This window comes from Lepisma saccharinum, chromosome 27, assembly GCF_977018435.1.
Source record: "Lepisma saccharinum chromosome 27, izLepSacc3.1, whole genome shotgun sequence".
NCBI lineage: Eukaryota > Metazoa > Arthropoda > Insecta > Zygentoma > Lepismatidae > Lepisma > Lepisma saccharinum.
The window spans coordinates 8,111,685-8,127,451 of NC_139255.1; the positions used below are offsets into that span (position 1 = coordinate 8,111,685).

Below are 15,767 nucleotides of genomic sequence, written 5' to 3' on the forward strand. Positions count from 1 at the left end.
GACACCATCGGAGGGGTCCCTCTAAAGATTTATGTACACCACTACTGGTGTACAACACAAACCTGGCAACCCTGGCAGACCCATTGTGTCCAGCTATAACTCACCTACAGAACGAATCTCAGCCTTTGTTGACTCCCATCTCCAGCCTCTTGTGAAAGCTCTGCCCTCCTACCTCCGTGACACCAACCACTTCCTCCAGAAAATCAGCACCCTCCCATCATTGCCCCCAAATACCATCCTTGCCACCATTGATGTCACTTCCCTCTACACCAACATACCTCACTCCCATGGCCTCCGCTCCATAGAATTCTATCTCAATAGCAGACCCAAACCTCACAACCCCAGCACCAACTTCCTGACCCACCTAGCCCACCTTGTCCTCACTTGTAACAACTTCACCTTTGAAAACCAAAATTTCCTACAGATCCGAGGTACAGCCATGGGTACCAGAATGGCCCCATCCTATGCAAACCTCTTCATGGGCCAACTTGAGCAAGAGTTTTTGGCTACCCAACCCCTCCAACCCCTCCTCTGGCTCCGCTTCATCGACGACATCTTCATGCTCTGGACACATGGAGAACCATCCTTGTCAGCCTTCCTGGACCAACTTAACCACTTCCGTTCCCTAAAATTCACCTGGACACACTCCCCCAACCAGATAACCTTCCTGGATGTGGACGTGCACATCGAGGGAGGACACCTGACTACCTCCATCCACATAAAACCCACCAACCACATGCAATACCTACACTTCTCCAGCTCCCACCCGTTCCACACCAAAAAAGCAATTCCATTCTCTCTGGCCCTCAGGGGACAGCGCCTGAACTCTTCACCCACCTCCCGCCAGAATTATAACCTCCGCCTACACCAGGCCCTGGTTAACCGTGGATATCCCTCCATCCTGGTCACCAAGCAAATATCACGAGCTGCCTCACATACCACTACCACCAAGAAACCTGCTGCCACCAACCCACCTGCACTCATCACCCAATATCATCCCCACCTCAACAAAATCAGGCACACACTGCACTCTCTTCTCCCAATCCTCCACAGTGATCCCGAAACCAAAAACATATTTCCCGACAAACCCAGGGTGGTTTTCAAACGCCCCCCTAACCTCCAAAACATCCTGGTCCACAACACTCCTTCACCACACATCCAACACCCCCCTGCCCATAAATGCAACCGACCCAGGTGCAAGACCTGTCCCATCCTCATCACTTCTCACACCCTCCAGGTGCACACGGCCACTGGCAAATTTACCCTCCATCCCAAAGGGACCTGCCATGCCTCAAACCTTATCTACATCCTCACCTGCAACATCTGTGGTGATTTTTACCTGGGGGAAACATCAACGGCCCTCAACCTCCGCATCAATAACCACCACTCCTCCACCCACAACCTGGACTTCACTGTCGCCGTCCACACCAACCACCACAACATCAGTTTCAACGACTGCTTCCGGGTAGCGATCATCCACCTCCTACCCCAACCAGCCAACACCTCTGTTCGCAAAAGATGGGAGAGGGCCTATATATCGGCCATGAGTGCAACCACTCCACCTGGCCTGAACAAGGCCACCCAGTAATGCCCACCCTCACCCACCCTCCCGCCCTCCCTCCCAACTCATCCTCCCCACTCACAGTTTACGACAAGCCTGGTGACGAAACAGTGTTTTTTTCGTTCTACGCACCGCTTCTTCTTCAATGGGGACCTGGCAACTCTGCAGGACCCCAACTTCCGGTTCCGTCTTCTGTTTCTTCTCACACCGATGATGCTATAAATTAGCGAAAATTTTGAATTTTTCTACTGTCCGGTGAGTGTTTCCTTTTACCTTATTTGATTACTACTTACAATAATGTACATAAAATATTTATCAGGAACTTTACTTTTCATCAAATTGACGTACCATCATTCTTTTTGTTATTCAATAAATATTCTTTTTTTTACGTCTTTGACATACATTTTCCTTGCCATGACTGTTGTTTTTACAGAAATTTTAGCGGTCTTAACTACACGTAAGCCAAATGATGAATATTTGCTGTTTTATCTCTGATTTTATAGCATCTTTTTACTATTTATGTACTAACAATATTTTTTTAGTCAAGATAGAAAGAACAAAATAAGTATTATATGTTGTCTTTCCTCAGTTTCTTAGTCTGTGGTTACATACAACATAGGCACCGGAGAAATTAAGTACAAATTATTTAATTTTCATGTTATTACAAATAATTATATCAATGTTATTAAATAGAAACACTTTTATTATTATATTTCTGAGACACTTAGCTTCGACTGGCTCCCCAAATTATATATTTCTAGATATGTGCCTAGTGATGTGACGAGTTAGTATGACTTGGTAACTAGCCTTTGTTATTTTGTAATGGAATTATAAAAGTATCAGTATAGGCTCAGCTCTATTCTGTTCAGTAAAGAAAAGAAAAACTCCACATCATATGCTGCGAAAGCAAGAGGACCCCATACATCCTCGTCTTGGATTCAGAAATATATATGGTATAATGAAAAAAACAACTGAATAATTAGCACAAAACTAAGAAACATATCTGATTTCTAGCTATACATGTAAAAAAATATAAAGCCGCATTTTACATTATTGTTATTACAGATCATTTAAAGAAGACTATTGTGTGTAATAAGTTGCATACATTAGTAGCAAAGTTGTGGAACTTGAGAGCTAAACAACTTGACACTTACCAAAGGCAAGAATGTGATTATGTTGTATTTTTGGTTTCTTATTACATTGGCTGGAAATTTTTCGGTGCATTCCTTCCCTATGAAAATAGTACGTGACGACAATTCTTTTTCTCCACAACAACTTTTCCATAACCACCGACAACACCTGAAATGATAATGTCATTTTAATACCTGATTCTACAGTAAAGTAAGTTCGAGACTTGCCTTTATCTGAACTGTATATGTAAACAAAGTAACATGAACAACTACAACGTGATCCATTGAAGGGTAGACTAGACCATTGCACTATCGGCAAGCGAGGCACTCGCAGCCATTTGCCGGCATTGTAGTGTGTCGATGAAGCAAGCGTACAACAGTTTCCGTAACTATTTTAAAAAGTGATTTACTAAGCAGATTTATAAACTAGTTGCCTTCGATGCCCACACATTTTTGATACATCTTTATTAAAACACCCACTAACATAAGCTGGTGAGAGGGTCTAGAAACCAGATTTTACGGAGGTCCTGAAAGTAGACATGAGACTGAGAAGTGATAAGTGTCTGGCGACTGTGAAGTGACAGGGTACTTGTTACGAAATGTGTTCTTTCTAGTGTATTCAACTGCAAAGTGTGTTATGGTTCAGCCAATGTTTTCTGCTGCACTGTGCGTATTTATTTATGATTCATGTGTGTTAACTCAATCAGCAAATGTAGTTTAAAGGCAAATTGAAGCAAGATTCGCAGGTGTAAAAGTTCTATGCGATTTTTATGTCTGGGAGAGATTAAAAAATGCTAATCCACACACCCTGGAAGAACTGAAACGTAACTTCCGCAAAGAACTTATCAACATTAATCAATGGCAACTGCAGCGAGTTATGGGTAACTTCATCAAGAGGTGTAAAAAATGTGTGGACAACGAAGGTGGCCAGTTTTAGCACCTTCTTTCATAAACTGGTAAGTAAATAAATCACTCCTTAAACTAGTTACGAAAACTTCCGTGCTTGATTCACAGGCAGTTAGTGCTGACATACGGCCATGATCATCCCACTTGTCGATAGCGCAAACACTGGTGTAGTGGTCTACATTTAATGAATCACTGTGTATAATAATTTTCAAATTCTTGTATGTCTGACAACCTGCAGCAGTTAATTTCAACACAAATCATCCAATTTTATTATAAACATTTTTTTCCCAGAAGAGAGAACATATACAATGTCAAAACATAAATGCAAACAGGACAATACAAAAATGATTCTATAACTAAGTATTGCAATTAATGAGCACCCAATACTATCAAACAATATCTTAATTCTAAATAAATAATAACCTGTTGTGTAAGAGCATCATGGAGAGGTCCGCCTCTTTTATAATTAATATTAACCGTATTGAATACTGAATGTTTTCTTTTGTCATATGTTGAGTTACCATTTGTGATTATTAGGAATTGGCTAGCTTAGCGAATGCTCGGGAAGTTTCCAGTGACACTAATCAAGTTAAGAAGCTGCCCCGAGAACCGTGCAGCAGTGATATTCCGGGCAGTCGATATTCATATTTAGTAAGGTGCACATTGTTCTCCACAATGTGGACACTCTGTGAGGTCTTGATTAGCCTCAAGATGAGGTTGAACTTGAGTTGTTGGTCATCATTGTTGCAGTGACGGAAACTTGTATTTAAGTTTTTGTAACCTTGCCGCACAACGATGGTTACATTTTGCTTTTGCAGAACCGTACTGGAGTTCGAACTTAAGCGTATGCATTTGTGTTGCAGTGGCAGAATTATTTGCCTTGTTGGAACAGAGTTTTGATTACGTAAGTAGTTTTCATGGGTCCGGGCAGCCTAGTTATTTCACAGATAGATTTCTGTCAAGTTTTCCCAATATCAGGAATTGTTTTTCCTCTCTCTTCATGTATGGTTTTCCCTCATGTTTTCTAAATTACAATTATGGATGTAGTTGTTCATCTACAGCAGATAGACGCATAACTTTATGCCGATCAAGCATCGAAACAACGACCACTGGATTACCAGCCATGCGCACATTGGTGTTTCAAGTCCACTTTATGCACAGTAAGGCTAATCGGGACTGGACCTACAGTTTAAAGTGGGATCCGAACCACTTGTGCCTCCACTGGGTATCGAACCCAGGACCCCTTGATTACAAGGCAATGACGCTACCACTGCACATGGGGGAGGCCTTTTTACCATTCGAGAAGAAAAATGTCATATTTGTAAAAATCTTTAATAAAGCTTGTTTATTTTGTTTCATGACAGAAAATCATTGTTGAGATTGTGAAGTCTATCAGTTTAAAAATGTTATTGTTGTAAACATGTACTTTTCCTTAAGCGGAAAAAAAGAATAGATCTAAATAAGAGAGATTTGGATTGTCAGTAAAAATGAATTTGCTACATATTTTTTTTCTGCATGCCCACTGTTGCCAAATTTATGCGAGTTTTCTTTCTCATAAATACTCAACATGACGTTGCCATTCTTCTTTTCTGGTTTTTCAGCCAAATTTATATTCGATCACCTGTTCCTCAGATGGTGTTACGGAAGATTCCATTGAAAAGAATATCTCTAACTGCTTTCACAAAAGCTAGCTTTGGAGTCGAAGAGAAATCATCTTCGAAAATAAGGAAGGCGAATCGAGTGGAGACAGTGATGGCAGAGCATCAACACAATTCTCATTTGGGTAATTATGCGATATCACTCGAACACCTCTCACTCATTTATTTCGTTAATTTTAGCATTGATACTTACCTATTCTGCATTGCGGAAGATCCAAGGTGAAGTTATGCCTTTTTCCATAAAATAGTTTCAACTTTTCATATTACGAGTCATTATTTGTCTTCCTTGTTCTGCTTGGGTAACAGACAATATGGCGTGCACTCATCATGGATCATCAAGCATGGTGCTTGTGTTTTGTCGATTTGGAGTGGGTATGCAGTGTTTCAAACTTCTTAACCGAAAGATACCTACTTTCGTGTTCATTATGTCATCACAAACCATTGACGGATAGCCCCAAAAACCATTCACGATAGCCCCAAACACCATTTACGATAGCCCCACGGACCATTTCTGGCAAGGTTAGGAGAAAAAAATTCTCATAAAAAAGGAACGTTTGGAAACACTGGCGAGACCACGTGACTTTCGACGCTCGCGCCATCTGCAGGTACATAATGGAAACAACGGCATAATGTTGTCACTTTACAGAAAATGCAAGTTCCTTACATAAAAAGTTATTATTTCTTGTTGTGCAGCATTCTATGGTGAAGTTATCAGTTTCCGTGAAAGAAAATACCTCTAAGAACTTCGACAATCCTACAGAAACTGATTTCAGTAAGTAGTTTCTCCTGTAAAATTGAAGAAATCTGTTCGGGCGATACCGCATATTTACACTCATTTGCACCAAGACAGAGACACATGCGAAGGAAGGTTCTTCTCCCCTTTTTGAAAGAATGACATGTCGGACGTCACAGCACTCCCTTATATATTTACATTTGTTTTTCCTCTTATTATTAAATTGTCTGGGCTGCTTAAGGGAAATTTCCACTCCTAAGTCACCATAGATGAAGAGAGTTAATTAAGGAGATTCAGCGAATGACAGGCAAGGTGTTTGTTTTTAGGAAACTTTGAAGAGTTTTCATGTGAATTTTATCTCCTTTTCCTCAGTTACTCATTGTACACATATTTTTCTCTCCCCCTTCATCATCATCGCCACAACTTAAATACATGTTAAGGTGTTCTCTCGAAACATAGTGTCATAATAAGTATAGTTTAAAGCACTAGACAATTGATAATGTCCAATTAACATTGCATGCTAGTCTATGGAATGCCTTGTCAATGGGAAATGGGGATGTTTGAGTAAGGTGCCTTTTAAATCTTCATTTGACAGTTGATTCCACTGTCCCGAGATAAATTTCATTTATTCTATGAATGAAAAATGACTTGTCAATGGGAACCAAGGTTGAAATATACTGTAATAATCATTTCCACAATTCTGGAATACTTGTCTTTCGGCTATGAAAGTTTTAAAAAAAAATCATTGAACATTCGGAACCGTTACCGGATAAAATTAAGGCATTAGCACAGAATCTATGGCAACAGTTCAAACAGTTTTATGATCATTGCAAGTTTATGTATTAGGAAGTATTTTAGGATACTGGAAAAAATTGTTGAAGTTTGGAGAAACTAATTAATAGAGTTAAAACTTCACTAACTATAATTTACAGGGGAAATTATGATTTGAAAATTACGCAAGACCATTTTTCCCTGCAAGCATCCATTCTTGGTTTACAGTCATCTCAGACAAGGAGTATCGGTGTATTTCCATGTGAGGGTAAAGGTGGGTTTTATGTTTGAAACCAGATATTACGTGATCAGGTGTTGGAAGTATTTGGGAACATTATGTAAATGCTAAGAGCCTCAAAAATTTTATTAATGTTAACAGCCCCAAATCTGTCCACCTAACCTAAGAATGAGTGACTTAGTACCCCTTCACACCTCATGTCACATGACCTATTAGCAGCAGCAGTCCGTATCCAAGATGACAGTAAATGAATGACTGCTAGCAAACAAATACACACATAGGAGTATATGAAGGGGAAAAATTACTAAGACATTGAATATATGTGAACTGACACGAAGAGAAATCAAACCATGTACACGATGCATGTGTATCATGATTAGTTATGCATTAAGCACTTGGTCCGAACCTACACTGAAATACATATAGCATGACCACAAGGAATAGAATCTTCAGCGAAAAGTCTCTGCATACCTCCCCCTTCAACTGTGGCCATAAGAAAGCATGCTCCACTCTGCACCTTCCCTCCATGTGGGAGTACGACGTACAGGAGTCATGGGTCTGCACAGGCTAATTTGCCAGTGGTTCCACTATACCACTACCTAAGAAACATCCTGCTTGCGTAATTTCTTGGAGCAAGAAAAAAAGAAAACATTCTGAACCACGATGATATGCTTCAAGATATCCCCCCTATTATTTTTGTTGGTAACATTATAGTATAAGGGAAACGGATTTCTTACAATTTACAGGAGAAAGTACTTACGGAAATCATTTTCTGTAGCGTTGTGGAAGTTCGTGAATCTAGTTTTGATGCATTTTAATGCGAAAATCTCAGTCCGACACGCTGTTTCTGCTGCCGCCATTTACTTTCTGCACGGGAGTACAATATTCCGTGTGTTAAGATGACGCAACCCCATAGTCAGTGTTTCAGCCTCCCCGTGTTTTCACTACAACATGACATGTCGAGTATTTTTAATTTTTTTTTTTAACTATGCTTGCCTAACCTAACTTAACCTAACCTTACGGAAAATGGTTTGTTGTGCTAACGTGAATGGTTTTTGGGGCTAACGTCAATGGTTTGTGAGGCTAACGTCAATGGTTTGCAACATATCAGCATAATTTCAAATCCGGGCACGAAAGTAGGTATTTTCCAGTGAACGAGGTTGCAACACTGCATAAATCGACAAAACACTCTCACAACGCGCCCTGAACCAGTACGCTATCGCCCGCCATAATGTGTTACAGAATCGAAATAACAAGTAACAGTAAGTACTCGTAAATGTAAGAAATAGATATTATCTGGTACTACTTTACTATACCGAAGACACCTATCAATGATTTATTTCGCAATTTTTTTCCTTGCTAACGTACTATTCTGCATTGCGGAACATGAACATGAAATAATGAATTTCTAACGAAAATAGTCTTTTTTTTTTTTTTTACATTAACGAGTACTTACTGTTGTTCCTTATTTCCCACAAACCATCCACGGGTAGCCCCAAAAAACCATTGACGTTAGCCCCAAAAATTCACGATAGCCCCACGAACCATCACGGGGACGAGGTATGCCTACTAGGGTAGGTTAGGCCTGTTAGGTTAGGTTCCATTAGCACTCTTTCGTTCAATTTAGCATATACGGACAACATCGGCTTTTCTCGATGAAAGAAAATACACAGAATTCTTTTAATTTTAACCTTCCATGTCCTGCATTCCACTTCTTTCTTCAAGATTCCATGTTGAATTACAAATTCCACGGCATCTTCCACACCCGGCAACAACTTCACGATGCATCCTCGACACGTCATCTTGTAAAAGCAGAAATAGCGCATATTGTGCTCTCCTGCAGAAATCAAATGGCGGCAGCAGCAATAGCGCATCGGAAATAGATTTTCGTAGAAAACCACATGCATTCACATTAAAATGGATCAATACTACATTCCCGAACATCAACAACGCTACAGAAAATGATTTGCGTAAGTACTTTTTCCTGTAAATTTGAAGAAATCCGTCTCCGGTATAGTAGTTAGAAATTCACTATTTCACTTTAGGAAATGTTCCGCATTCCAAAATAGTACGTTAGCAATTAAAAAATATGATTTATAGGTTTTTCCCTTATACTATAATAGTACCTTTTTCTTCCCTTTAAGATGCCAAAAATATTTGAATATGCTTGAATACGTGTAAGGATGATGGAAAAATTACACACATATCAAATTGACATCTTCCTGTTAGAACAATAGGTTTTCCCCCTTGCACTTATGTTTAGATGTTAGGTCTATAGCTTTACCTACACAATTCCAAAGCACTTCCCCTTTGCTGGAGGATATTTTGTGTAAAACACACACTGTACAATGGCCTACGCTGCTTCAAGATCTTTTATTTTCTCCATCCATTCATGCAGTATGAATGACATAAATAATATTTCGTGCTCATTGTTGTAATACCCTTGCAAGATGTACGATATTCCGTCAGAATTTCTTTCCCAATAAAGCAGTTCCTAAAATTCAAACAATGAATTTGCACATACCTGAAACATATATTCCTTTCGTATTTAGGGATGAGGGGGAGGTCTTCTGTCTCCCTTATGTGGGTGGCACTTTCAGTCATGGACTGTGGACGCGATTCTGAGTCAGGACTGCTCATTTTTAAATACCAAATCCTAATCAAATACTTCAAAAAATGCAAAAACACAAGTTACATTAGCAACCACAAACAACTCGTGTTCCGTGACATTACCACAATAAATCATCCGATCATCACTTATACATACAAGCATTCAAAAGAAAGAGCACATGTACACTTGGGTTGCCACGCATCAAGACTACATTTAGGACATGGTCTGCTTTTGTCGAACAAACAGCTGATATGACAACAACTTCTAAAAATCTTGCAATACTACTTGATAAATAACCTTTATATTGTAAATAAACACGGTTTGTTCAACTCAATTGTTTACATTAGTACTTTCCGCGACCACTGCCTTCAAAATTGATTACACCACTTCGTTTTTCACACATATCCAACAACTGTCGTCTGCACCTGCTAGAGCTGGAAGTCATGTGAAATTCCGCTACACGAGAATAAGGTGCACGAATAAAAGGAAAAGCATTTACTTATTACAGTTTGCAAGCAAAACGATTTAAAAAATATTATTTTACTACCTTGTCTGTTTTTCAAAGGGCTCTTCATCATCAATTAAATTAACACTTTCAGATGTGTTGATGGCTCCTCGCAATGAATCCGATTCGGAACAAAAAACAGGTTTGCACGAAATCCTTGTTTCCTTCATTTGAAACTCCATAATCAATCCGAACAATCTTCATAAACTTATCACACTGAACAAAACATCGAACTTGTAATTATCTTTTTGTTAAATTAACTCCATACTAAATCAATCTGTCGTACATCATCACCTTCCTGACAACGCATTCAGCTATTTTTCCTCTTATCTGTTGTCGTCATTGACATTGATAATGAGACTCGTCATAATTAAACCTAGAGAGGCATCTGAAGTTATCATACATTCTTTCATTGCCTCAAAATTGTTTAAAAAAATAGCCAATAATTACGATTTTCAAATGGCAAAGCTTTATTTTTAAATTTCAAATGAAAATATTGCGTAATAAATACCGAGTCACTTTCGATTCCTCGGTACGCACTGCAGTATTTAACAGATTATTTCGGTGGCTGGTAACAAGAAATGTCACGCGAGACAAGCTTAAAATTCTCGAAATTATATAAATTCATTTAAAAAAACGCGGACTAGTCTCGATGGACTTGGAAAATGCGATTTTTTTCGAGATTCTGTCAATACTTTGCAACTGATATAAACCCCAAGTTCGCCACTTTATCAATGAAATTAATTACCTTAAGTAACGTAATGAAACAGCGGACAAGGTGAAGGGATAACAACAACTACCAGGGACAGTGGCGGCGATTGGGAGCCAAAACTAGGGTGAAAGGTGCAAGGGAAGTTTGCCTTCAGACCGGGCTTAGCATTAAGGGGAGGAGATACAGTTACGAACCAATTGTGCATTTATTTCAATATCGCCCGAATGGGCACCGCCACTAATAAAAAAACCTGGGTTTGTTGAAACGATCGAGCTAGAATTTTCACACATTTGGAATTCTGAAACTTGAGTGAATTTCTCTCCATTTTGCAAGTGGAAGCGTTCATTTATCTTGATTATTAAGTTGGACACGATGTTTGAAAAATATGATGAATAGGAATTTTCGGAATCCCATGTATTCCTCATGGGGAATCAACTTCAAGATCAAGGCTAATCAAATGGAAGTTTCGACTTTTCCGCTGGTGAAATGCATCTTCAAACTGCCCTCCTCCCATTGACATCTTTTTCTATTCCATCGGAAGGTTTATGTTCCCAAGAGAACAAATCAAATCATACTCCCGTATGATCAATGCTATTCTATTCTCCTTGCCTCCTGGCAGTGTTGCCAAACCTGATGCACATAAAAGAAAGAAATTTCACCTTAAATGGAGCTAAAACTGCCTTCCATGGAGCTAGATTTACGAAGGCTGGATAAAGTGCCTCCTAGGGTAATGTTAGTTGTCAAAGGGGTGGTGGCACTGCTATTATCATTAACTCAAAATTGATGACAATTTATTCTTAGTTTTCAACATCTAGATCCGGCGGCATCATGGTCGTATTTCGAGGGAGGTTTCTAGGGTTCAACTCCCCCCACCCCGAAACTTCTGACATATTGGATTAATGGAAGTTCAGAAACCAAAATCTGTAACTCATTTTCTATTTTTTCCCAAAGCATCACAAAAATACAAGGAGACAATGTTGAAACGATCGAGCTAGAATTTTCATACATTTGGAATTCTGAAACTTGAGTGAAACAGGATTTATTCTCGGAATCGTAGCCCACCCGCGGCCCCTCCATTTTAACTTCTGCTGTCCTCTTTCCAGTGCTGTTCCTGCGTCACAAGGAATATACACTGAAAATTCCCTTATGATTGTCCCAAAGTTCCCTTTCCAACTTTTAAATTCCCTGTCCGAAAAAGTCGAAAATCCCCCTTAATAGGAGTTCAAACCTAGGATCTCCAGTTTCTTAGCGCATTACGTTCATGGTTGAGGTTACAATTCATTTACCAGTATGTTTTTTAAAAGAATAACGGGTTCCACACTTTTCAAAATTCCAAAAATTTAGTTTTAAGGTCAAACAACAAAAACTTTATGACTAAAATTTCCATCTAACTTTTAAAGCTTTTTCTTGAAGTTATCTAAAATTGAATAAAAAAGTATAATAATTGTGCATTTCAGTACACACTGTGTGAAACGTTAAAAAAACCGTGCTGGATATTCACTCATCTGCTGGATTGAGTAAGCCCCCTGATGGATATAATAATAATAATTAATATTATTACTATATTAAGGAATAAAATTGTTTTATTATTATGAAATTTTAATTATTGTTATTTGATCTCTATTATTCAAATTTCTGGCGACGCCCATGGGAACAATTATGAATGAACCCCCTCCCCCGAAAATTCTTCCTGCCTACGCCCATGGGCGGCATCGTCCATCTCAATAATCCACAGTTGGTCGTGTGAAATCGAAAATAAAGAATTCCCTGATAACAATATTATGTCAATTTCACATCAAACACGGCGCTATAAAGAAGTAGCTGGGGAGTTCAGAGGGAGTGGGGCGGCGCAGCCAATATAACAATATCATGTCATGTGCAAAATGTATAATTATTACAAAAGTTGGCTGATGTAGGCCAAAACCAGTGATATAATAATAATAATATATCTTTATTGAGTGGGCGAGGTTCAGCGTCCGCTGTTCTCCCACCTAACCCACATCATAGAGGGGCATGGGGGTGGGCCTCCCAGTTCTCAGCTGAACGAGTGCACGAAAGAGCTAGATCCAAGAGAGCTAAGTTGGCACACTGCCACGGATGGAAGAGCTTGGGAAGAGTGCAGTGGAGACTGTATCACATGCCCTTAAGAGACAATAGTGTTGGGACAAGAAGTGGCAAACTTTGAGAGTTAACTGGCCCCTTTGACCCCTTAATAGCAGCCACCACTTATCAGATATCGACAGCCCTTGAGGTGGAAATGGCTAGCTGAGGGGATGTTTTCTCGAGCCTCGGGGCTTGCTGAGGAGTGCTCCTATGCAGGCCCGTACCCATGATTTTCTTTAAGGGGAGGGGGGGGGGGGGGCAGCCCCAGAGAAGAATTTTCATAAATTTTCTCTATTATACACTGTGTGTGTATATGTATATACTCGTATGTATATGTGTCTGGGAGAGGTTAGGTAGAGAAATTTGCTTTTTTGCTATGAAATGTTGAAGAACAGCATTTTCTAACCTATATGTATGCAACCACGTGACAAATATTTGCATTTGTTTGTCAGAGTACTCTGTTTGGGCTGCTGCTTTCTGTAATTCTGTTCTGCTTTGGTTTATTTTTTGTTTTGCTTGTTTCCTTTTTTTTATTACTTCCCAAGTGTCTTCAGACATCCAGTCTTTTTGTATTTGATTTCTAATTCCAAGTACCTTCTCTCCAGTTTCTAAGTAGATTCTCTTCACATTTTCCCAATTTGTTTCAATATCTGGTTCATACTGTGTACTTTCCGAGAGAGCTTGGAATCTATTATTTATTTCTAATTTAAATTCCTTTTGTTTTTCTTTCTCTGTCAATCTTGGAACATTAATTTTCTTTTTTCTTCCTTCAAACTTCTTGGATGTTGACATTATTTTTAGCTTAAATTTGGCTACCACAAGATGATGGTCGCTGGCTACATCTGCTCCTCTTTTATTTCTTACATCCATTAGCGATCTCCTAAACTTCGTGCTTATTGTTATATGGTCTATTTAGTTTTCTGTAATGCTATCTGGTGAAACCCAAGTTACTTGTGACAGTTTTTATGAGGGAAGATTGTTCCTCCAATGACCAATTCGTGATATGCACATAGGTTTATCAATCATTCTCCATTATCGTTTATGTCTCCCAAACTTGTTTCCCCATTATATGTTCCAATCCTTCATTTTGCGAGCATACCTTGGCATTCATGTCACCCATGAGGATCAAAATATCTTTCTTCTTCACATCGCTCTCTACATATTCTATATTAATTGACATAGGGAATTTCTGTGAAATTCAGCACGTGCTAGTGATATAGTGAGTGCAAGAACAACGGTAAGGCATATTAGTCAAATTGCCAAGTATTCAAAACGTGTCTCTGGAGATGCTAAGAGTTATGCCTCGGAGACTTCATAGGGTTTAGTAACCAATTTCATTTCCTAAACTACCCAGCTTCGTACCAAATAAATAACTCAAAGGTTATTCCACGAAGGTGTGTGTGTATGTGTGTTTGTGTTTGTTTGTTTGTTTTTTTATATTGTGTAGTAGTTGTGGTGTGTGTGTGTTTATATTGTGTTATAGTTGTGATGTGTTTGTGTGTGTCTTGTGTAGTAGTTGTGATGTATTTGTGTGTGTCTTGTGTAGTAGTTATGCTGTCTAATGTGTTTGTGTTCATCTTGTGTAGTAATTGTGCTGTCTAATATGTTTGTGTTTGTCTTGTGTAGTAGTTCCTCCATTCATCTCGGGGGTTAGGCGTAGAGCTGACAACTCTGCACTGTAAAAAGACATGTCAAGAAACAGAAATATAAGGCCATGGATGTTCCCAAGGTAAAATATTCCGGAGGTAAAATAGTCCCCCGTTCGGATCTCCGGGTGGGGACTACTTTGGGAGGTCCCTGGACTAAGGATAAGATCTACGTTAGGAATAAGGATATTAAATTAGGCACCTGGAATGTTCTGAGCCTTTACCGGCCTGGGGCATTTCAGTGTACAGTTAATGAGATAGTCAAGTATAAATTAGATGTAGTAGCTGTCCAGGAAGTTAGGTGGCCAGGAGAAGGGAATTGCAAAACTAAAAATTATACTTTTTTCTATGGTGGTACTGAAAATCATAATTTTGGAACAGGCTTTTTCATAAATAATAGAATTATCTCGGCTCTTAAAACAGTAGAATTTATTAATGATAGGATATCATATGCAGTTTTACAGGGTAGGTGGTGTAAAATTATTTTAATAAACATACATGCACCAACGGAAGATAAAGATGATAATACTAAAGATGATTTTTATACAGAGTTAGAACAGGTCTTTGATAAATTTTCTCAGTATGATATGAAAATTCTGTTAGGTGACTGTAATGCACAGATTGGCAAAGAAGAGACATTTAAACCCACGATTGGTAAAGGAAGTCTTCATGAATTAAGTAATGATAATGGTATAAGATTGATTACTTTTGCAACCTCAAAGAATTTAATTGTGAAAAGTACCACTTTTAAACATAAAGATATCCATAAATATACCTGGTCTTCTCCAGATGGTAAAACTCATAATCAGATAGATCATATTCTCATTGATAAGAGAAGGCATACTAGTATAATTGACGTTCGTACACATAGAGGTGCTGACTGTGCCAGTGACCATTATTTAGTAATTGCTAAATTAAGAGAAAGACTCTCAGTGATAAATCATAAGCAACAAAATCTAAAAGTTATAAAATTTGATACAGGAAAGTTTGCTGATGAAAGAATTAAGAAAGATTACCAAATTAAACTGTCAAATAGATTTGATGTTTTGCAGGATTTAAATGATGATGAAAATATAAATGAAACAGACGTAAATAAGAATTGGGAGCACATACGTAATGCAATAGAATCAGCAGCTAAAGAAACTATAGGATACCATAAACCAAGAAAAAGTAAGCCATGGTTTGATAATGAA

The 15,767-nt window shown here is 38.7% G+C and overlaps 1 protein-coding gene across 6 annotated transcripts in view; it reads right to left on the reverse strand.

Annotated features, from left to right (window-relative positions):
• The window catches only part of LOC145980273 (putative phospholipid-transporting ATPase IIB), a 155,414-nt gene that overhangs the window by 69,601 nt on the left and 70,046 nt on the right, over window positions 1-15,767 (reverse strand). For 2 of the 6 annotated variants that reach the window (XM_083113281.1, XM_083113280.1), the window contains exon 3: window positions 2,716-2,860. In XM_083113281.1, the coding sequence (XP_082969407.1) occupies window positions 2,716-2,860 (145 nt within the window). Of the gene's footprint in view, window positions 1-2,715; window positions 2,861-9,521; window positions 10,003-10,155; window positions 10,427-15,767 lie in introns of those variants that run through there. The other 4 variants (XM_083113282.1, XM_083113283.1, XM_083113284.1 and 1 more) reach the window with 4 other exon arrangements.